Raw genomic sequence first — 22,806 nt, forward strand, 5'->3', positions numbered from 1 at the left:
AAAAAATTCTATTCCTATTTCTAGTCAGAGCAATTTTTTGTATTATGTCTATAAAATATGAAGGCTTTTGACTGGAATTGTGGGAGGTAAAAATGTGGGTCTTTATTTTGAGACAGACCATGGCTCCCTTAACTTACTAAAATTTGAGAAGTTTCAGAGTGAATTCCTTTTCTTAATATTCATAGAAGAATCCTAATGATGATGTGATGGAGTTGGGGATGTCTGGGCAGGATGTAGAGACTTTTGGATTGTTGTTTTATGTCTTTTTGTTAACAGTGGTGGTGGTAATTATGTTTTTAAATAATTAGTTGCTGATAATGCACAAATTGTTTTTGAAGTGTATTCTTTCCACCTTTTCTAATGCATATTCATGTATTTTCAAAAGAAAAGGACTTTACTGTAAATACTGTCTGTAGCTATCTTTTTAAATTTAGCCATATATTATGGATATTTTTTTCATGCCCTTAAATGTTTTACAGGAAAGTATTTCATTGCGTGCATCTATTGTAGCTTATTTAGTCAGTCCTATCTGTTTGACCTGTGTAGAATTATAGTAGGTAACTATTTTGAATGCTGTGTATTATCTACACATGGAATCCTAACAATTACTGTATGATATAGGTATTTTTATCACCTATTTACAGGTATAAACTGAATCCAGAGATGTTAAATACTTTGCACAGATTTTTTAGCTGATTATAATGATGATAAAGATAATGATAAGAACATTCAGTTATTTGCCAGATACAGTGCTCTATTCTTTTCATGCATGGGCTCATTTAATCCCCATAAGAACCCTAAATGAGGTAGACCCTATTAATCCCTTTTTACAGGAGAAGCTGAGGCTCAGTGAGATTAGTTACTTGCTCATGGCCATATTTCCAGCAGGTAGTATCTATCTATGACTCTTCTCTAAAACTGATAGTTGTCTTATTTTCAACCTCTGTTTATTTGTGAGGAAGTAAGTAAAACTTCTAGCAGAAGACACTTCCAGCAAGTTGTCTATCTTGGTTGCCTCATCTCTAAAATATGGATGGTAATCTCCTTTTATAGGGTTGTTCTTTTAACTGAGATGATATATATGAAACACACGGTATGTAATAGTGCTCAAGAAATGTTACTGCTATAGTTATTTTATCCAGATTATTTAGATTTTTATTCAGATTGTAAAAGCAATAAATGTGTATCATAGGAAATTTGGAAAAACGTAAAGGAGCAGAGAAAGTAATTACTCAGTCTCACTGTTGATGATATTTTGGCATACTTCTTTCCAGGAAACTGGACTATTTCCCTATATTTAGATCTTTCACTAGAGGTGATACCTGCTGGAATTTTTTTTTATGGGAATATCGCTTCTTGAATAATTTCTTCAAGGAGAATAGAGACTGTGACCTTTTGTACTAATACAGTGCCTGGCCCGAGTAGACACAAAGCAGATATTTGAATTGTGCGATTAGAACTTTGAGGAAGAGGAACGCATGGGTGGCTCAGTAGGTTAAGCGTCCCACTTCAAACTCAGGTCATGATCTCAAGCTCAAGCACCGCATCGCATCGAGCACAGGGCCCTTTTTGGATCCCCTGTCCCCGTCTCTCTCTGCCCCTCCCCAACTCAGTACTCGTACGCACTCTCTCAAAAATAAAAACATTTAAAAAAACTTGTTGAACTTTGGAGAAGATTTTTCAGTTTCTTGTCATTAATTACTGTTCTTTGCATTTAAAAAAATGATTATAAAATGATTTGAATGTAGGGGCACCTAGGTGGCTCAGTCAGTTAAGCATGTGACTTTGGCTTAGGTCATGATCTCACAGTTCATGGGTTTGAGTCCCGCATCAGGTTCTGTGCTGACAGCTCAGAGCCTGGAGCCTGCTTCAGATTCTGTGTCTCCCTCTCTCTCTGCCCCTCCCCTGCTTGTGCGCCCCCTTTCTCTCTCTTCCTCTTTCTCTCTGAAATAATAAACTTAAAAAAAATGATTTGAGTGTAAAAATAAAGATGGTAGTTGTGCAGTATGACTTCAGGAAGACTTGAGTTTATTATCAGATGAAGGGGTTAGATACAGCAATTAAATGTTTAATAGAATGTTGGGAAAAATTACATTCTGAAGGTCGGGAACAATTATTTAATGACTACAGCCTTGAAACAGGTGGTTGTCAAAACTACCAGAAAAAGAAAGTTCAGCAGTAAACTGCCACAACTCATAGTGTCTGAGAAAGATGCCTTCACTGTCCCTCTTTAGCAGGAAGTAGGAGCTTAACCTCCTCTTAAGGTGGTATCTGGATGTCATGACCCTTTTGAAGTAATGGCTTCCCTTTAAATCTGAAGTCCTTTCATTGGAAAAAATTAAACTGTGCAGAGAAGACTTTAGAGGTGGGTGATAGTATACAAAATCTTGAGAACTGACAGTTTGGAACAGCAGGGATTCTCATTAGTAATCTGTGAATACTGCTTTGGGACATTCTTGAAAGCCTTCCTTGTGCATATGAGAGCAGCATTCAAGCACACTACCAAAGTTTTAAGTTAACTTTTAAATTATTTTTGACTTAAATGAAAATAGAATAGCTTCTTAATAGTCACAGTAAAAGTACCTGAAGTTGGGCTGGTGGTAACTCTGGAGGTACCTGCCAGAATCATTAAGACTTAACACTTCAATTTTTTTTTTTTTTTTTTTCAACGTTTATTTTTGGGACAGAGAGAGACAGAGCATGAACGGGGGAGGGTCAGAGAGAGAGAGAGGGAGACACAGAATCGGAAACAGGCTCCAGGCTCTGAGCCATCATGAGCCATCAGCCCAGAGCCTGACGCGGGGCTCGAACTCACGGACCGTGAGATCGTGACCTGGCTGAAGTCGGACGCTTAACCGACTGCGCCACCCAGGCGCCCCTTAACACTTCAATTTAAAAAGCATATATAAACATTGAAAGTGAAATACGTGTAAAAAAGAATTCACAGAAAATTAGTATTCCTCCTCACTTTTGTCTTTTCAAAAAGCTGCTTTAAGTGGTTTATTATGTGCAGCTATTTTGGTGAATGGATTAAGTACAGTTTCAAGTTCAGGTCAGCATGTCTTACTTGATACAGGTTGTTACTAAGGGCTTTGACTTTGGCCTTATAAAGGCCTCTTTGTTCATACTACACAATTCCTCAGGTTATGGTTGTTTTTAGTAGACGTGAATGGTAGTGTGTGCTGCTCTTTAGGTGAAACGAGGAACTTTTTTATAGACCCTGCGTAAGTGCAGGAACGTGAGGTGTGAATATAGGGTGCTCTGTGGCAGAGGTTAGTTAAGTATAGTAGTGTTGATGTATACACTGCTTGCCAGGTCTTCACTTCCAGATGAGTTGAAAATTAAAGAAGCAAAATGACTTTTTAAATTTTAGGATAATAGCTCTTTTCAGTAACTATTGCTGTGTCATTGCCAGCTACTAGATTTTTGCCCCTTTTTGATAATTATTCCAGCAGTGATAACTTTTAAAATACTGTCACTAATATTACTGTCACTTAATATTGTATATGAGAAAATATTGATAGCATTTTACTTTATAAAAATTAGTCATCATTTTAGAGAACTGTAGAGATTCTTATAAAATTGTTTTTATTTATGTAGAGTTTATTTTTTTATGTAGAATTTATTTATTTATTTATTTAAAAATTTTTTTTTTTTCAACGTTTTATTATTTTTATTTTTGGGACGGAGAGAGACAGAGCATGAACGGGGGAGGTGCAGAGAGAGAGGGAGACACAGAATTGGAAACAGGCTCCAGGCTCCGAGCCATCAACCCAGAGCCTGATGCGGGGCTCGAACTCACGGACCGCGAGATCGTGACTTGGCTGAAGTCGGACGCTTAACCGTCTGCGCCACCCAGGCGCCCCTATTTATGTAGAATTTAAACACATAAATTATGTTAAAAATACTGTACTTTTGGGTTGCCTGGGTGGCTCAGTCAGTTGGGTGTCCGACTCTTGATTTTGCCTCTTTGATTTTTGAGGTCATAATCTCACAGTTCATGGCTTCAAGCCCAGTGTTAGGCTCTGTGCTGTGTTCTCTCTCCCTTTCGCTGTCCCTTCCCCACTCATGCTCTCTCTCTCTGTCTCTCAAAATAAATAAACTTAAAAAATTTTTTTTTTTAGATAGTGCACTTTTGGTCTCTTTCCCAGTGACATTTCATGTTTTTCTCATTATAAAAATAGTTTTTGGTTACATTTCTGTCCTAAAGAAAGTACAAATCCTCAGAGACCACAACCCTTTCCATACCATCACTTCATGTCTCGTTAAAAATATTGGCAGATTTCTCAGTGTTTTAAGTTATTATGAAATGCAGATTTTAAGGATTCTATCACTAAGTGCAGATGGTAGAAAGATTACCAGTAATTGCTAGTTTAAATGATTTATCGGATCTAAAGGAGTCAAAGAACCAGTGTGAATAGGCTTTTCTTTTTGTTAAACTTTGTATAATTTTTTTTCATATTTACAAAAGTAGTAATTCTTTTCTTAGAAAAAAATTAAAATATAAGGAAAACAAGATAGATGAAAGTGTTATGTGAGTGTATGTTAGGGTTAAGAATAGACCCTAGGGGATCGACCTTGATTAGAGGATTAAAGATAAATTTCATTTGAAAAAAAATTTTTTTTTATGTTTATTTATTTTTGAGAGAGAGGGAGAGACAGAGCATGAGGAGGGGAGGGGCAGAGAGAGAGGGAGACACAGAATCCGAAGCAGGCTGCAGGCTCCAAACTTTCATCACAGGGCCCGATGCGGGGCTCGAAGTAACAAACCACGAGATCATGACCTGAGCTGAAGTCGGACGCTCAGCCGACTGAGCCACCCAGGCGCCCCAGTAAATTTCATTTTAATAAGTGAAGCTAGTCTAGCATTCATAAGCTCTTCATAATTTGCCTTACACCTTTTCCATCTGTAGTTTTTTACTTTTCTAACATAAATCTTGGACTTGTGGCAAATTGGTCTTGTCCATACTCCCTGATGCTTTGTGTCCTTTCAAACCTCAGGGCTCGTTTTAGGCAGTTCCTTTTGTCTCCAGAGACCTCCTCTTTCCACCATTGTAAATGCTCCTACCCCTCAAAGCTCTGCAAGGTGTGCTAAAACTCTTTGTTTTTACACCCAGGTGTGATCTCTGCTGAGCTATTAGAACATTTATTTGCCTCATGGTCAACTTTATTGTAGTATCTTGTATCTCACATACTTCAAGATGGTCAGGAACTTGTTTTTACTATTTAAAAAAGTCCACCACATCTGTGAGAATTACAGCTTGTTCATATTGTATGTTTAATAATTAGTGAATGATTATAAAAATGGTAGCATTAGTTGTATTTTTTAATGTTTATTTATTTTGAGAGAGCATGTGTGCACAAGTGAGCAGGGAACGGACAGAAAGCGAGGGAGAAAAAATCCCCAGCAGGCTCTGTGCTGTTAGTGCAGAGCCCGATGTGAGGCTTGATCCCACAAACCATGAGATCACAGTGCAAGCTGAAATCAAGAGTTAAATGCTCAACCAGCTGAGCCACCCGGGTGCCCCAGTTGTAATATGTTTATATAATGGTAGTGTTTTCCACTCTCAAACAGGTTAATGTGCACGCAAATGTAGTGATTCTATTAGAACAGGGTTTCTCAAAGGGGGCACTGTTGACATTTGGGGCTGTATAAATCTTTGTTTTGGGAAGGTTGCCCTTTATGCATCCCTAACCCCCACCCCGGGTGTGATGACCAACAATATCCATAAACATTGCCAAATTCCACTGGGAGGCAGAATCACCTCTGGTTGAGAACACTGCATTGGAAGAAAAAAACATGGATTTCAAGACTTTTTTTTTTTTTTTTAAGTTTACATATTTATTTCTGAGAGAGAAAGCATGAATCAGGGAGGGCAGAGAGAGGAGAGCGTGAGAATCCCAGGCAGGCTCTGCACCGCCAGCGTGGAGCCCTATGCAGGGCTTGAACTTATGAACAATGAGATCATGACCTGAGCTGAAGTCAGATCTTTACCGATTGAGCCACCCAGGTGCCCCAAGACTCTTCTTAATTGTAGCTTATAGTGTGTATGTATGTTGTTTTTGAAGGGTGGCTTTTAAGTAGAAAAATAAATGTTTCCAAGTTCTTGAAATTTAACCTTGAATAATTTAAGGAAATGATCTCAAGGGTTCTATTAATTCTTATAAAAGTTTATGACTTGAGGAAATTGCATTTTTTTAATGTTTTGTACATTTTACATTGAATAATAAATTTTGTTTGGTGTTTTCTTCCAGATTGAAATTAAAATGAAAAAGACAGAAGCTGTGAGATGGGAAAAACTAGAGGGGCAAGGAAATGTGCCTACTCCAAAACAGTTTGTAGCAGGTTTGTTTTCTGGCCTTGATGAGCTTTAAATTCATATCGTGTTATATAGTTGAAGTTAAATAGTAATGGACTTTCTTTCTGCCTACATTATTTATGTTCCCAAGGTAAAATACAATGAGTGTAAGAAGATTGCTCTGTAATGAATACAAACTAGCTTTTCATGTGAAGGTTCTAACTTCTTAAACTCAATACAAATGAATGGGGACAAAAACCCTGAGGGAGTTGGGATTTATTGTTTACCAAGTTAATGTAGGATATCATTTGGGGGTTGTTTTTGTGTGTTGCCCTTTCCTATTACTTCTTTTTGGGTTGCAAGTGAATTAGTGGTTTATTCTCCTGAAATAGTCTCTCTTCTTCCCTTTCCCTTTTATTTCTTTTCTTTCTCTTTCTTCTTATAGAATAATATAGAATATATCGTCAACTCTAATTTCCTGGAATTTCAGGGCTTGACAGTATAAAGTATCTAACCCATTTCACTATATTGCTCTTTTAGTACAAGTGCTCATAAATAGGTCATGAAGACAGAAAAACCCAGGAGAAGAGTAGAAAACTAGGGTCTATTGTTTTTAACCCTTTAAGGGACAGGCTACTTTATATTGGGTCAATTTTTTTTTCTTTCTATTTTTAAAAAATTTTTTAAATGTAATTTAATTTTTTAAATTTACATCCAAGTTAGTTAGCATTTAGTGCAACAGTGATTTACCCATTTAGCCCATCCCCCCTCCCACAACCCCTCCAGTAACCCTCTGTTTGTTCTCCATATTTAAGAGTCTTTTATGTTTTGTCCCCCTCCCTGTTTATATTATTTTTGCTTCCCTTCCCTTGTGTTCATCTGTTCTGTGTCTTAAAGTCCTCATATGAGCGAAGTCCTATATTTATCTCTCTGACTAATTTCGCTTAGTGTAATACCCTCTAGTTCCATCCATGTAGTTGCAAATGGCAAGATTTCATTCTTTTTGATTGCTGAGTAATACTCCATTATATATATATTACATTGGGTCAGTTTTAAGTATATGCAATAGACAGGTATTTTTCTAATGGAATATTTAATCTGCTAGACACTCCTAGAACTACAGTCTACGAGTGTATTTTACAGCATTGGCCTCATTAATGGGAGGAGAAAAATTTCTTTTTGATTAATGTTCCAATTTGATGACCAAAATGAGCTAACATTGTGTTTCAGCCACTTTTAGATTTTTCACTGCCTTCTTCTGTAACAGAAAACACATTTCCTTGTGGCACCTTTTAGAAAACCCTGAGTTAGCCAATAGATCATTTATTTTATTTTAGTTTTATTTTGAAAGTTGCAGAAATACTAAGAGTTTTCATGTGCCCTTCACCTGGCTTCCCTGCATGAGAGCATCATAACTAGTCTATAGTGTAATTAGCAAAACCAGGAAATTGACACCAACAGATAGTTTTTATATTGAAGTATTTGAAGTTGGTATTTAAGCTCTTAAGCTTCTGCTTTCACACTTTATTTGAAAGACATAGGAAAGATGCTATGTAGTTCTTTTGGGGCTGACTCTGGGATTTGGGGGCTGAGGTTTATATATATAGTTCAAGTATTTTTTTTAAAGAAACACTTTAAATGTCGTATATCACTGAATTCTAACAACAGCCCTCTGAATTAGGCAGCCCTGTTTTATAGGCTCAGAGAAGAAGCAGATTGCTTAAGATCACCTGGCAATTTTCATTGTCGGGGACTAAACCCTGGTCTTCAGGATCTGGGTCTGGTTCTTACATAAACTCTGTATGTGATACTGGTTGTTGCTGCATCTTCTAACAGTGGAAAATCTGCTGACATGAGTATCTTTGCAATTGTTTGATATTATAATGAATGAGCAAGGAAGTTAGGTTACCATCCCTCAGTAGTTTATCTTTCATCTACAGGTGTTAAAATTTTTCTGAGATTAAATCTAAAGATTTTTAGTGTTACAGTTGCAGAGTTTTTCTAAACACAGTGCCTTGGATATTTCAGATGTTATTCCTCCTGTCCTGGTATATTTTTGTAAGGAATTAATATGCTTGTCAGATTCCTGTGTCCTGCAAGCTGGAGACTGCAGATAAGGGCAAGTTGCTTAACACGTTTGAGCCAGTTTTCTTGTGTGTAAAGTGGAAGTTAGAATCTGTGTTTTCATTCTCTGGGGAGTCAGCATTAGGATTAATTAAACCCATGTTTTTTTAGGCTCTTAATTTACTGTAACCTGCATTGTTTTGTTTGTTTGTTTTCTTTGGCTACTAGTGAAAATGTACATAGATCAAGAGGGGATTACTGGTAGAGGAAGAGTAGGTTGGAAAACCATATGCTTAACCTAAATAAAACTGTGTGAGGTATTATGGTTTGGTTTAGTTTTGCTGGGAGATAGATAGGGAGAAAGTTGGTTTATAGGCGAAGAGAAAGGATGGAACAACAAAATGAACAGTTAGTGGTTTCTCATTTCTGAACTATTTTGAGGAATGGGAGATAGAGAGGCAGTAGTGGAAAAGGGACATTCAGTGTGTCCTAATATATTTATAATAAATAATAAATATATATATATATTTTTTTAACATTTATTTTTGAGAGAGTGCATGAGCGAGGGAGGGGCAGAGCCAGGGAGGGACACAGAATCTGAAGCAGGCTCCAGGCTCTGAGCTGTCAGCACAGAGCCTGACCTAGGGCTCGAACTCACAAGCCATGAGATCATGTCGGACCCTTAACCAACTGCGCCACCCAGGCACCCCTATATAGTTTTTTTTAGTGTGTCGTAATATATTAATAGAGAAACTTTGAATCGGGTGTTTTTTAAAGCTTTGTAGCTACACTTTCCAGTATAGTCGCCACTGTACGTACTGAGCATTTGAAATGACTAGTCTGGATTGAGTTATGCTGGAAGTATAAAATACAGATTTTGAAGATCTTATGAAAGGAAAATTACAACATATCTTAATATATTTATATTGATTTTGTGTTGAGGTTGATACAGTTTTGAATATATTAGGTTAAATATTAAAATGCATTTCATCTGATTCTTTTTAGTAATGTGGCTACTAGAAATTTTTAAATTATGTATGTGGCTCACATTTGTGCCTGCATTGTATTTCCATTGGAGAGTAAACAGCACTGCTCTTATAGCTACTATGTAGATTAGTTTTTAATTATTTGTGTGTGTGGGGGTGGGGTGGGGGGGCTCTTGATTCCATTAGTCTTTAGGGTAGTCTTGGCAGTGCCCTGAGCCCCTGGGCTAGTCAGTAGCCTGTCTGGCTGCAAGCAGCTTCCATTAACTTCAACGCGCCGTACAGATACTAATGTTTTCTATGTGTGCGTTAGTGGACATTGAGCTCTGGATTATTGCCTGGTGTATTTTTCATCATTCAAGAAGAAGAATTATTTCCTATCGAAGTAATCAAACATTTTAACGTGGGGAGAGGATGGAGTCTTAACTCACTGTCTAATTGTATGGACAATTATATTTTCAGTTTATACTTACTCTGAAAGATACGGGAGTACCTCAGAAAAACTAAGCCACATTTTTTATTTAAAGTTTATTTGTTTTGAGAGAGCACATGAGCAGGTGAAGGGCAGAGAGAGAGAGACAGAATCCCAAACAGGCTCTGCATGATCAGTTTGCGGATCCTGACACAGGGCTCAAACTCATGAAGCCATGAAATTATGATTTCAGCCAAAATCAAGAGAGATGCTTAACCAACTGAGCCATCCAAGCACCCCAAGGAAAAGCCACATTTTTAACATTTATTAAAATCTTAATAAGAGAAATTTCTTAAGCATCATTTTAAAAAACACTATTTAGGGGGATGGGAGGGAGGGGAAAGTGGGTGATGGGCATTGAGGAGGGCACCTGTTGGGATGAGCACTGGGTGTTGTATGGAAACCAATTTGACAATAAATTTCATAATAAAAAAATAAATACAAACACTATTATTATTTATTATCTTTTATTATTTGTACTATTTTTGCAACTTTTCTATAAATATAAAAATTCCAGTACACTTCTCACCCAGTCCCCCCCATTATTAACACAAAGAGTCTGTTTTTAATCTAATCTTGGATAATGTACCAAAAATGTACACTTTATTTTGCTCAAAAAACATTCCCAGATTTTACATTATACTAACTGATTCAGTTTTGATAAGTGTAAGTCTGATTGTTGATGTATATATCAGAAAGATATTTATTAGAGGGGTGCCTGGGTGGCTTAGTTAAGTGTCTTGATTCTTGATTTCAGCTCAGATCATGATCTCACATTTTGCGAGATAGAGCCCGCGTCAGGCTCGATGCTGACAGCGTGACAGCGTGACAATCCTGCTTGGGATTCTGTCTCTCTTGCTCTCTGTGCCCCTCCCCAGGCCTCTCATAAATAAATAGATAAATAAAACACTGTCTCTCCCCCCCTGAAAATTAATAAACTTTATCCAAAAAGACATTTGTTATAAATATGAAATTCAGTGAACTATAAACTGTTACAATATTCTTTATACCACGGTCACAAAGTTTACATATTTTTGACATAGTCATCACGTGTTGATTAATCACTTCTATCTTTTTTACTCCATAGATGTAAAGAACTTATATCCATCATCATCTCATTATACAAGAAATTGGGATAAATTGGTCGGTGAGATCAAAGAAGAAGAAAAAAATGAGAAGTTGGAGGGAGATGCAGCTTTAAACAAATTATTTCAGCAGATCTATTCAGATGGTTCTGATGAAGTGAAACGTGCCATGAACAAATCATTTGTAAGAACATACGCTTGAAAAAAGCATACTTTAGTAGTAAATTTCAGAAAATTTAAAAGAAATTAGGCAATTTTAAACAAAATTGCATGTACTGTGGTTTTGAATAGGCTTCATCTGAACATTTCTTCCCGCTCTAAACTTAGACTAATTATTGAGGAAGTTGGAAACTTGTGGGGTAGTTGAGAAGTAAGTGGTTTATTCCAAATAAATATGTTTTAGTCATTAAGTTAGAACTTGGAAAGCTTAAGAAATACTCTAATTATGGTAGTTGGATTTATCACGGTAGCTGAAGGCGCTTCCATTAGAACCATGTATAGCCTCAGTGTCAGAGATGAAGAACATAGAGGGGAAACTTCCAGAACAGTGTTTGGCAAGTAGAAGGTGCATGTTAATTATTCATTGGTTTGTTAATAATTTTGTCTATTGAATAAGAAAATTTAAGCCTTTGCCAGACTACAGATACCACCTAATTAGGCCTCAAGTGGAATTTTAATTTGGAATTTGGAATTTTAATGACAAGTCCTCACTGTAGAACTGTATTGATTATTTTGCTTGAAGATGTAATCCTTTGACTTTTACCAGTAGCTTTGGAAATGTCACTCTTCAAGGGATATTCAAATTAGCATTTAGTTAATGTCTTAGAAACTCAGATATTCCACATAAGTTACTATGTCATAACTTGTCATGATTCAGCTTTTCACTGTTGACTTAAAAAGGTTTTCTTTTAATTAAATTTCTTACTTTGAGATAATTGTGGATTCATATGCAGTTATAAGAAATAATATAGAGAGGTCCCTTGTATCCTTTACATAGTTACCCCTAGTGGAATCTCCTTGTAAAACTACAGTACAGTATCACAACCATGTTATTGATAGGACAGAGAACATTTCCACTGCCATAGGATTCCTTTGTTCGTGTCATTTTATAGCCATACCCACTTCCTTCCACCCATTCCCCTCTTTAAACTGTACCACTACTAATTTGGCAAGTCTTTGGGAGATACATAGTTTGCAAATATTTTCTCTCAGCCTGTAGTTTGTCTTCTTATTTTCTTGATGGTCTTTTGCAGAGCTAAAGTATTTAATTTCGATGAAATCCAGTTTATCAGTTTTTTCTTCTTTGGATCATGCTTTTAGTATCAAGTGTAAGAACTCTTTGCCTGGTTCTAGATCTGAAAGATTTCTGCTGTGTTTTTCCTTTCAATAAAACTTTTATACTTTCACTTATTACATTGAAGTCCATGATCTATTTTGAGGTAATTTTTATATAAAGCAGAGATGTAGGTTGAGGTTTTTGGAGGGGGGGGGGGGTTGTTTTTGGTATGTGTGTTCATTTGCTCTAGACTGCTTGTTGAAAAAGCTGTCTTTCTTCCCTTGAACTGTTTTTGTGTTGCTCGAAAATCAGTTGAGCATATTTGTCTCAGTTTATTTCTGGATTCTCTGTTTCATTGATCTGCATGTCTATCCCTCTGTTAATACTAGTCTTGATTATTTTAGCTATGTAACTTTTGAAACCAGGAAGTCATTCCTTCTACTTTATTCTTCATTTTCAAAATTGTTTTAGGTATTCTAGTTCCTTTGTGTTTCCACATAAGCTTTAGAATGTTTTGTCTGTAGGTACCAAAAAATCCTGTTGAACAGTATATAAATTTGGAGAGATTGACATTTTTACTGTGTTGAATTTTCCAGTCCAATCTTTGATTTCTTCATCAGTATTGTGCAATTTTCAGCACATCCTGTACATGTTTTGCAAGATATACCTAAATATTTAATTCTTGTTTTGAGTGATTGTAAATGGTATTGTAGATTTAACTTTGGTGTCTATGTGCTAGTATTTAGAAATACAGGTTTGTTTGTTTTTTTTTTTTGGTTTATCTTATATTCTGACCTTGTTGAACTCACTTATTCTGGGAGATTTTTTGGTAAATTGCTTGCAGTTTTCTAGGTAGACAGTCATATTTTCAAATAGGGACTTTTTTTTCCCCTCCCGATATTTGTGGCTTTTCTCTCCTTTTCTCTCCATATTGCAGTGGCTAGAATTTGCGGCACTGTGTTGAGTAAGAGTGGTGAGAGTGGATATTTATGCTTTGTTCCCCAGCTTAAGGGAAAACCATTCATTCCTTCACCATTAAGTAGGTTAGCAGTAGGTTTTTTGTAGATGCTATATCAGGTTAAAAGTTCTGTATTCCTTGTGTGAGATTTTTATCGTGAGTGGCTGTTGACTTTTTGGAAGGTAGCAGTTAGGCTCACCACTATACCACCAACACTGCACAGCTGTTGGCTGTTGGCTTTTTGAATTTGAATGCTTTTTTTTCTGCAATGATCAATATGATTATGTAATTTTTCTTCTTTAACCTGTTAACAGTGGTGATTTTGTATGATTAATGTGACTGATTTCAACTAGAACCAGCCTTGCATCCTTTGGATAAGCCTCACCTGGTCATAGTGTGTAATTCCTTTTATGTGTTGTTCAATTCTATTTTCAGATACCTTGTTAAGGATTTTTGTATCTGTATCATGAGGGATATTGGTCTGTAGTATTCTTTTTTTATACTGCCTTTGTCTGGTTTTGGTATCAGTGTAATACCAACTTCATAAATGAATTAGAAAGTGCTCTATCCTCTTCGGTGTTTTAGAAGAGATTGTGTAGAATTGGTGTTAATTTTTTCTTTAGTGAAACCATGTAGGCCTGCGCATTTCTTCTTTTGGTGTGATTTTAAATTACAATACAATTTAATAGTTAATAGGACTGTTCAGATTATCTATTTCATATTGAGTGTCTTGTGGCAGTTTGTGTTTTTGAGCATTTATTCTGTTTTATCTAAGCTGTAGTGATATGTGCGGAGTCTTTAGTGATACTCCATTTCATTCCTGTGATGGGAATTTGTCTTTTTTTCTCCCCCCAGTCTTGATGTAGAGGTTTGTCAATGTTAGTGAATTTTTTTCAAAGAATCAACTCTTTGTTTACTTCATGTTTTTTCAACTTTTTATTATAAATATCATTCATTTCTGCTATTTTCTCCTATCTGCTTGCTCTGGGTTTATTTTGCTATTTTTTTTTAGGTTGTTCAGATGTGAGTTTAGATTATTGATTTGATACTGTGTTTTCTTTTGTGTGTGTTTATGCTGTAAACTTCCTTCTTAGGGTTTTAGCTCTCTCACAAATTCTAATGTTATATTTTCATTCAGTTTTATATGTATTTTGATTTCATTTGAGACATGATCACATGGGTTGTTTAGAAGTATGTTGTTCAGTTTCCAAGTGTTTGGAGATTTCCATGTTATCATATTATTACTGGTTTCTAATTTTATTCCATCGTGATTTGAGACCATGTACTTTATGATTTACATTCTTTGTTTTATTGCCCAGCGTTCAGTCTATTTCAAGTGTATGTTTCACTTGAAAAGAAGGTATATTTTGTTGTTGGGAGGAGTGTTGTAGAAGTATCAATTTTATCTTTTTATTTTTATTTTTTCTATTTTTTAATTTTATTTTTTAAAACTTACATCCAAATTAGTTAGCATATAGTGCAACAATGATTTCAGGAGTAGATTCCTTAGTGCCCCTTACCCATTTAGCCCATCCCCTCTCCCACAACCCCTCCAGTGACCCTCAGTTTGTTCGCCATATTTATGAGTCACTTATGTTTTGTCCCCCTCCCTGTTTTTATATTAGTTTTGTTTCCCTTCCCTTATGTTCATCTGTTTTGTCTCTTAAAGTCCTCATATGAGTGAAGTCATGATTTTTGTGTTTCTCTGACTAATTTCACTTAGTATAATAACCCTCCAGTTCCATCCACGTAGCTGCAAATGGCAAGATTTCATTCTTTTTGATTGCCGAGTAATACTCCATTGTATGTATATACCACATCTTCTTTATCCATTCATCCATCAGTGGACATTTGGGCTCTTTCCATACTTTGGCTATTGTTGGTAGTGCTGCTATAAACATGGGGGTGCATGTGTCCCTTCGAAACAGCACACCTGTGTCCCATGGAGAAATGCCTAATAGTGCAATTGCTGGATCATAGGGTAGTTCTATTTTTAGTTTTTAGTTTTTTTTTTTAACGTTTATTTATTTTTGAGACAGAGAGAGACAGAGCATGAATGGGGGAGGGTCAGAGAGAGGGAGACACAGAATCTGAAACAGGCTCCAGGCTCTGAGCTGTCAGCACAGAGCTCGACGTGGGTCTCGAACTCACGGACTGCGAGATCATGACCTGAGCCGAAGTCAGCCGCTTAACCGACTGAGCCACCCACGCGCCCCACTATTTTTAGTTTTTTGAGGAACCTCCATACTGTTTTCCAGAGTGGCTGCACCAGCTTGCATTGCCACCAACAGTGCAAAAAAGATCCTCTTTCTCCACATCCTTGCCAACATCTGTTGTTGCCTGAGTTGTTAATGTTAGCCATTCTGACAGGTGTGAGGTGGTATCTCATTGTGGTTTTGATTTGTATTTCCCTGGTGATGAGTGATGGTGAGCATTTTTTCATGTGTCGGTTGGCCATCTGGATGTCTTCTTTGGAGAAGTGTCTATTCATGTCTTTTGTCCATTTCTTCACTGGATTATTTGTTTTTTGGGTGTTGAGTTTGATAAGTTCTTTATAGATTTTGTATATTAACCCTTTATCTGGCATGTCATTTGCAAGTATCTTCTCCCATTCTGTCGGTTGCCTTTTAGTTTTGCTGGTTGTTTCCTTTGCTGTGCAGAAAGAAGCTTTTTATTTTGATGAGGTCCCAGTAGTTCATTTTTGCTTTTGTTTCCCTTGCCTCCGGAGATGTGTTGAGTAAGAAATTGCTGTGGCCAAGGTCAAAGAGGTTTTTGCCTGCTTTCTCCTCGAGGATTTTGATGGCTTCCTGTCTTATGTTGAGGTCTTTCATCCATTTTGAGTTTATTTTTGTGTATGGTGTAAGAAAGTGGTCTATGTTCATTCTTCTGCATGTCGCTGTCCAGTTTTCCCAGCACCACTTGGTGAAGAGACTATCTTTATTCCATTGGATATTCTTTCCTGCTTTGTCAAAGATGAGTTGGCCATACGTTTGTGGGTCTATTTCTGGGTTCTCTATTCTGTTCCATTGGTCTGAGTGTCTGGTCTTGCGCCAGTACCATACTGTCTTGATGATTACAGCTTTCTAATACATCTTAAAGTCCAGGATTGTGATGCCTCCAGCTTTGGTTTTCTTTTTCAAGATCGCTTTGGGTATTCGGGGTCTTTTCTGGTTCCATACATGTTTTAGGATTGTTTGTTCTAGCTCTGTGAAGAATGCTGGTGTTACTTTGATAGGGATTGCATTGACTATGTAGATTGCTTTGGGGAGTATCGACATTTTAACAGTATTTTTCATTTCCAGGAGCATGGAATCTTTCCATTTTTTTGTGTTTTCTTCAATTTCTTTCATAAGCTTTCTGTAGTTTTCAGTATATAGATTTTTCACCTCTTTGGTTAGATTTATTCCTAGGTATTTTATGGTTTTTGGTGTAACTGTAAATGGGATCAATTCCTTGATTTCTCTTTCTGTTGCTTTATTGTTGGTATATAGGAATGCAACCGATTTCTGTGCGTTGATTTTATTTCCTGAAACTTTGCTGAATTCATGGATCAATTCTAGCAGTTTTTTGGATCTTTTAATTTTTGGTTTATCTTGATATTCTTGTGAAATCTGTATCCTTGCTGATTTTGTCTTATTGAACTGTCAATTTTTGCTTCACATATTTTGCAGCTCTGTTTGGTGCATATGCATTTAGGATTGCTGTATCTTCATGGTGGATTGGCCTTTTTTAACATATGTATATGTCATTCTTTAGCTCTGGTAATTTTCTTTGCTCTGATATTAATATAGTCAATTCTTCTGTTTTTTGATTGTTTGCATGATGTATCTTGTCCATTCTTTTATTTCCAACCTATCTATATATCATGTTTAAATTGATTGATTCCTACTATTTTAAAGGGAATTTCTTGGAGACAGCAAATGGTTGGGTTATGTTTTTTAATCTCTTCTGTCAGTCACTGTCTTTTAATTGATGTATTTAGATCATTTACATTTAATTTTGGTATGTTAGGAGTTTAAGTGTACCATTTTATTTTTGTTCTGTATTTTGATTTTGTTTTTCCTATCTTCCTGTGAGTACTTTTGATTATTTTTTAATTTCATTCTGATTTATGTGTATTTTTTAGTGTGTCTTACTTGTATAGCATTTTTAGTGGTAGCTCTGGATATTATAGTAGCCATATTATATATAGCTTATCATAGTTTACTGGTGTCATTTTTCTTGTCAGTTTGAGTGAAGTATAGAAACCAGACCTCCCTCTATGTTCTTTACCCTTTATAATTTTCACAAATATTTCCTCTACGTACATTTAGAACCACATCATACAGTGTTATATTTTCACTTAACCATCAAACGTAGTTTAGAAAGCTCAAGAGAAAAAACAAATTCTATTATATTTACCTATATTGTTAACCTTTTTTCATTTGTAATGTTTTAAGATTCTGTCATTTGTTCTTCCTTACTTTAGAGAACTTTCTTTAATCATTCTTTTAGATCTGCTCATGACAGATTTTCTGTCAGCAAGGATTTCTTTGGGTTTATGCTGATTGGGGTTTGTTGAATCTGTAGGTTTAGGTGTCTTGACAAATTTGGGAAATTTTCAGCCATTATTTTGTTGAGTAATTTTTCAGTTCTGCCTCCTTTGTCTCCTTCCTGGAACCTGATGATATAAATGTTAAATACTTTGTTACAATTTTTGCACATCCCTGGGACTATCTTCATTTTATCTCTTTTCTCTCTTTGTTGTGCAGATTAAGTGATCTGTATTGTCCTGGTTTCAAGATCACTGATTCTTTTCCCTATCCCTTGTATTCTTTAGCCTATCTGTTCTTTAGCCTACCTGCTTACCTTTTTATTTCAATTGTAGTTTTAATTCTAAAACTTTCCGTTTGACTGTTTGTTTTTTTTTTTTTAATTTTTTTTTTTAACATTTTATTTATTTTTGAGACAGGGACAGATAGAGCATGAACGGGGGAGGGTCAGAGAGAGAGAGGGAGACACAGACTGAAACAGGCTCCAGGCTCTGAGCTGTCAGCACAGAGCCCGACGCGGGGCTCGAACTCACGGACCGTGAGATCATGACCTGAGCCGAAGTCGGACGCTTAACCGACTGAGCCACCCAGGCGCCCCCCGTTTGACTGTTTTTTGTGTCTTTTTTTCTTTGCTGAGTTTTTCTATCTATTTTTTTCAAGTAACTTCATAATTCTCAGTTAAAGCATTTTTACTATGACTACTTTAAAATCTTTATCAGATAATTTTAACATTTCTGTCATCTCAACATTAGCATCTATTGATTGTCTTTAGAAAAAAAAGTATGAAAGTTTCCTGGTTCTTGGTGTTTTTTTTTTACCAACAACAAGTGATTTTCATTTGAAACCTGGACATTTTCATGTTCTGCTGTGCGACTGGATCTTATTTCACCCCTCCATCTCAGTTGGCTTTCTTGCCCAGCCGCTCTGCAAGAGGAAGGGAGGGCATTCCTTCATTATTGCTAGATGGAAGTAGAAATCCAGATACCCTAATCAGCCTCCTTATACATCTCAGGCATCCCCTTGTTACTGTTGGCAATGGGATAGATACTATATCTATGTGATTTGCACTGGCACCACAGGTGGCAGAGGAGGTGGGTTCATGGTAGCCCAGCATGGATGGAAGTCTAGGCTTCCCACTCAGCCTTTGGTGGCCTTGGGTGGGAATGGAACCATAGTTTTTATCTGTGGTGTTTAGCTGCAGTGGAGTGATTATAGTCTAAAACTTTTCTGTCTTCCTAAGTGGTCTTTTTGTCTAATTTTTTTGCTAGAGAAATCAGGTTTTTGTTGGAGCTTTATTTGTGCCTCTTAGGTGTTTCCAGCTTCTTCGGCAGCAACTGTAAGACATGAGACAAAAAAGAAAACCCAGAGACTTACCACCATATTATGTTGTTCCCTGGCTCCCAAGGTCGCTAGCTGATTTGTTTACTTCCCTTCATCTTTTAGAGTTTTCTTATGTCTGTTTACATATGTATAATGTCACAGATTTTTAATAGTACTTTATGGGAAGAGTTGGCTAAAGTACATCTACCTTGTGTCCCCAGGAAGAGAAGTCAGTTTCAATATTGACTTTTTTAAGAGTGTGCTGGACAGAATAGTGTGTAAAATTTCAAAGATTATAGAATCTGCGTCCATTTTCATACAGAGGCTTTGCTAGTAGTAATTGAACCATCTACACCCATAAAACAAGCCACCCTTTGTCAGCATTGACCTAGAACATACCACGTGCTGTGGGAAAACAAACAAAATAGACTCTGATCTCCCAGTCTAATTGGGACAAAAAGACCAACATGTATAAAATACTCAGAGGGAAATGCTAAATTGGGGAAACAGATGTCTTGAGTAAATATCAAATTTCAAATTAAATCTTTCTGTAGTCTTTTTAGGAGTAGTTTGTTTCTTTTTAAAGTTTGTATTTAACGGGGTGCCTGGGTGGCTCAGTCAGTTAAGTGTCCGACTTCGGCTCAGGTCATGATCTCATGGTTCACGAGTTCGAGCCCCGCATCGGGCTCGTGCTGACAGCTTTGAGCCTGGAGCCTGCTTCCGATTCTGTGTCTCCCTCTCTGTCTGACCCTCCCCCCATTCATGCTCTGTCTCTCTCTGTCTCAAAAATAAAAAAAAAAATAAAATAAAGTTTGTATTTATTTTTTTAAGTTTTTATTTAAATTTCAGTTACCATACATGCAATATTAATTTCAGGTTTACAAAATAGAGATTCAGCACTTCTGTTCAACACCTGGTACTCATCACAAGTGCCTTCCTTAATCCTTACCACCCGTTTAACACATGCCCCCACCCACCTCCCTCTGGTAACCGTTAGTTCTCTATAGTTAAGGGGCTGTTTTCTTGGTTTGCCTCTCTCTCTCTTTTTTTTTCTTCTTCTCCCCTTTGCTCTTTGGTTCGTTTCTTAAATTTCACATAATGAGTGAAATCATGTGGTATTTGTCTCTGACTTATTTCAGTTAGCATATTACTCTCTAGCTCCATCGTGTCATTGTTAATGGCAAGATTTCATTCTTTTTTTTATGGCTTAGTAATACTCCATTGTATATATACCACTACTTTCTCTTTTTTTTTTTTCCTCAGATGTAGGGTTAGGTTAGGGTTTATGGCAGTGTGAGAGTATGTTCCTTATATCCTGAAGTTTAGAGAACTCTCCAGAGGGTTTGATTTAGGGTTAGAGTTAGGTTTAGGGTTTGGGTTTTAGGGTTAGGTTTAGGGGTTAGGATTGGGATTTAGGGTGTTAGTGAGTTTGTGTTAATGAGAGAAGATGTTACTTGAACAACAGTTTATACACAGTGTAGTTTAGTGAGATAAGCACAGGGCTCTTCCCATATGCTGCTAACATATGTTTACAAGCACTTACATTTTAATGAAAGAAGGCATTATTTGAAATACGCATTATACACCATGTAGTTTGATTCAAGTATAGGTCTGTTCCCACATGCAGACCATTTACAAACATACCATTTACAAACATAGGTATCAGTATTTTATTTGAAGCCTACCATGTGCTCAACGATTGTGCTTAGATCTAGTATATAAGTGTTGGTAAGATAGTTTTCTTGCTTTGTAGGAGCTCTCATCTTTAGTTGGAACCAAGGGTGGGAAGCAGGTATAAAAGAAATCAGATCCTTAAAATTCTAACAGTAGTGGGATGTGTATTATATTAATGGTAACTATTTTCATGCAGAGTACAAAACCTACAAGGGTAGAGTCCTGATTAGGGTCAAATGAGGCCACAGAGAAATGGTGATAGGTCATGTTTAGAGGGTAACTAAAGAATAGAAAGAAAACTGGCATGGAGAATATCCCATGCAAAGGAACCCATGTAAGAGAGCTTGACAGAGAGTGTGGGGCATGGGGTTATATCAAGGTTCCAGTGTAATTGTATAACTTTATACATTTGCTAGCAACACAGCTGATTTTGTAAAAATGTTTAGATTTTAATAATTCACGTTTTTTGCTATGATCCAAGTCGATGAATTTTTATTCCATTAAGATATCAAATGTCTAGAAGTTTTTTAAAATGTATTTATGAATATGCTAGGGTTGTTAGGAGGTATATTCTGTAGATGGTAAATCGATAACTGGTCCTCTACTGAGATACTGATATTAAGTACCTGTGTGTGATTTGAAAAAAATTCCATGTTCCCTGGTATATATTGTCACAGAGCTTTAAGAAGGGTCTCTTAAAGTTCTGTTCAGCTACTATCGAAAGAGTTTACTTTTCCTGGTCTCTACTATCTTTAATGAAAGAGATTAAGAATTTTCTTTGGGAGCCAATTGTATTTTCATCAGAAGGTAGATTTTCCACATTACGCCTCAGTGCTGATTAGCAGAAGGAAATAAGACAGTGTGTATGAACATGATGGCTTCTACCTTACTCTAGAGTTTCCTTCCTAGGTTGTAGAGAACATGGTTAACTTCTCTGAAAAGCATAAGATTAAATCAAAATGATATCTTGTGTTTATATTGAGACAAACATAGCTTATATTTGGAACTCTATGCTTGGAACATTTTTAGAAAAATACTATTTTGATTATATGGTCCAGAGATTAATCTATTTTTATTTCTTATTGCAGATGGAGTCTGGTGGTACAGTTTTGAGTACCAACTGGTCTGATGTAGGTAAAAGGAAAGTTGAAATCAATCCTCCTGATGATATGGAATGGAAAAAGTACTAAATAAATTAATTTGCTATCACTGTATTGCATATATTCACCTAATGCCCATTGTGTATTAATATTGCATTCTTGAATTTTGAACACTGAGTATCTTTTTGAAAGGTTTTACCTCTTTACCTCTTTGTGCTTTAGAAATTATTTTCCTTCAAGTGTTCTAAGAGTCTAATGAAGAATGAAGATCCTATTTTATCACTTTTGTCCTTAAGGATTTCAGACATGCTGAAATGGAATGAAGTATCATTTGCTACTAGATAGAGTAGTTCTACCTAGTTATGGAAGGTGGAGAAATCATTAATGAATATCTTGGGTTATTGCCTTATTTTTGATGAAGTATTACGTTAATATTTATTAGACTTGGCAATTTTGGGTGAGCATAGATTTTTTTCAAGTGTTACATTGTTTGCTTTTAAAAACTGCTTTTGGATGGAGTTGTAAATACAATTTTTCTATGAAGTTGTTTGGTTTATTTACCTTTTTCTTAAGTTTTTTTAATGAGAACTTTGAGAAATTATCACAGGGAATTCCTGTTTGGTTATATGCGAAATATTTGTAATTACACTGGGATTTTGGTCCTTACTTTCCAAATTCCTGTCTAAAACATAGACACCTGAGTTTAACATGCTGCGAATTTATCTGTGTTGAAGGATAATCTGTGAAATTGGGCCAAATAGTGATTTAGGAAAGCCCAACTTACCTTCTTGCTGGTTTTTTTTTTTTTTTTTCCTGCCACATCAGGAGTCCTGAAATAACTGGTAGTTTGGTTTGGTTTGGGGTTTTGTTTTTTTTGTTTTTGTGTAGTTTTTTTCTTTATTAGTCTTTCTCATGTCCCCATGGTTACTTTGGTTTCTGTGGTTTAGGGTAGCTGCTGAGAGAGTAAATTAACAGGTATACATTTAGTATGTACTCTGTTTCTAGAGTAAATAGATACCATGAGAATACAAAAGGTAAAGACA

The 22,806-nt window shown here is 36.2% G+C and overlaps 1 protein-coding gene across 1 annotated transcript in view; it reads left to right on the forward strand.

Annotated features, from left to right (window-relative positions):
- The window catches only part of SUGT1 (SGT1 homolog, MIS12 kinetochore complex assembly cochaperone), a 45,675-nt gene extending 23,798 nt beyond the window's left edge, over positions 1 to 21,877 (forward strand). The window contains exons 11-13 of the mRNA XM_045478241.1: positions 6,256 to 6,346; positions 10,906 to 11,087; positions 21,752 to 21,877. Of these exons, the coding sequence (XP_045334197.1) occupies positions 6,256 to 6,346; positions 10,906 to 11,087; positions 21,752 to 21,853 (375 nt within the window). The 3' untranslated portion in view covers positions 21,854 to 21,877. The remainder of the gene's footprint in view (positions 1 to 6,255; positions 6,347 to 10,905; positions 11,088 to 21,751) is intronic.
- Positions 21,878 to 22,806: the final 929 nt, after the last annotated feature.

This window comes from Leopardus geoffroyi, chromosome A1 (genome assembly GCF_018350155.1).
Source record: "Leopardus geoffroyi isolate Oge1 chromosome A1, O.geoffroyi_Oge1_pat1.0, whole genome shotgun sequence".
NCBI classification, from domain to species: Eukaryota; Metazoa; Chordata; class Mammalia; order Carnivora; family Felidae; genus Leopardus; species Leopardus geoffroyi.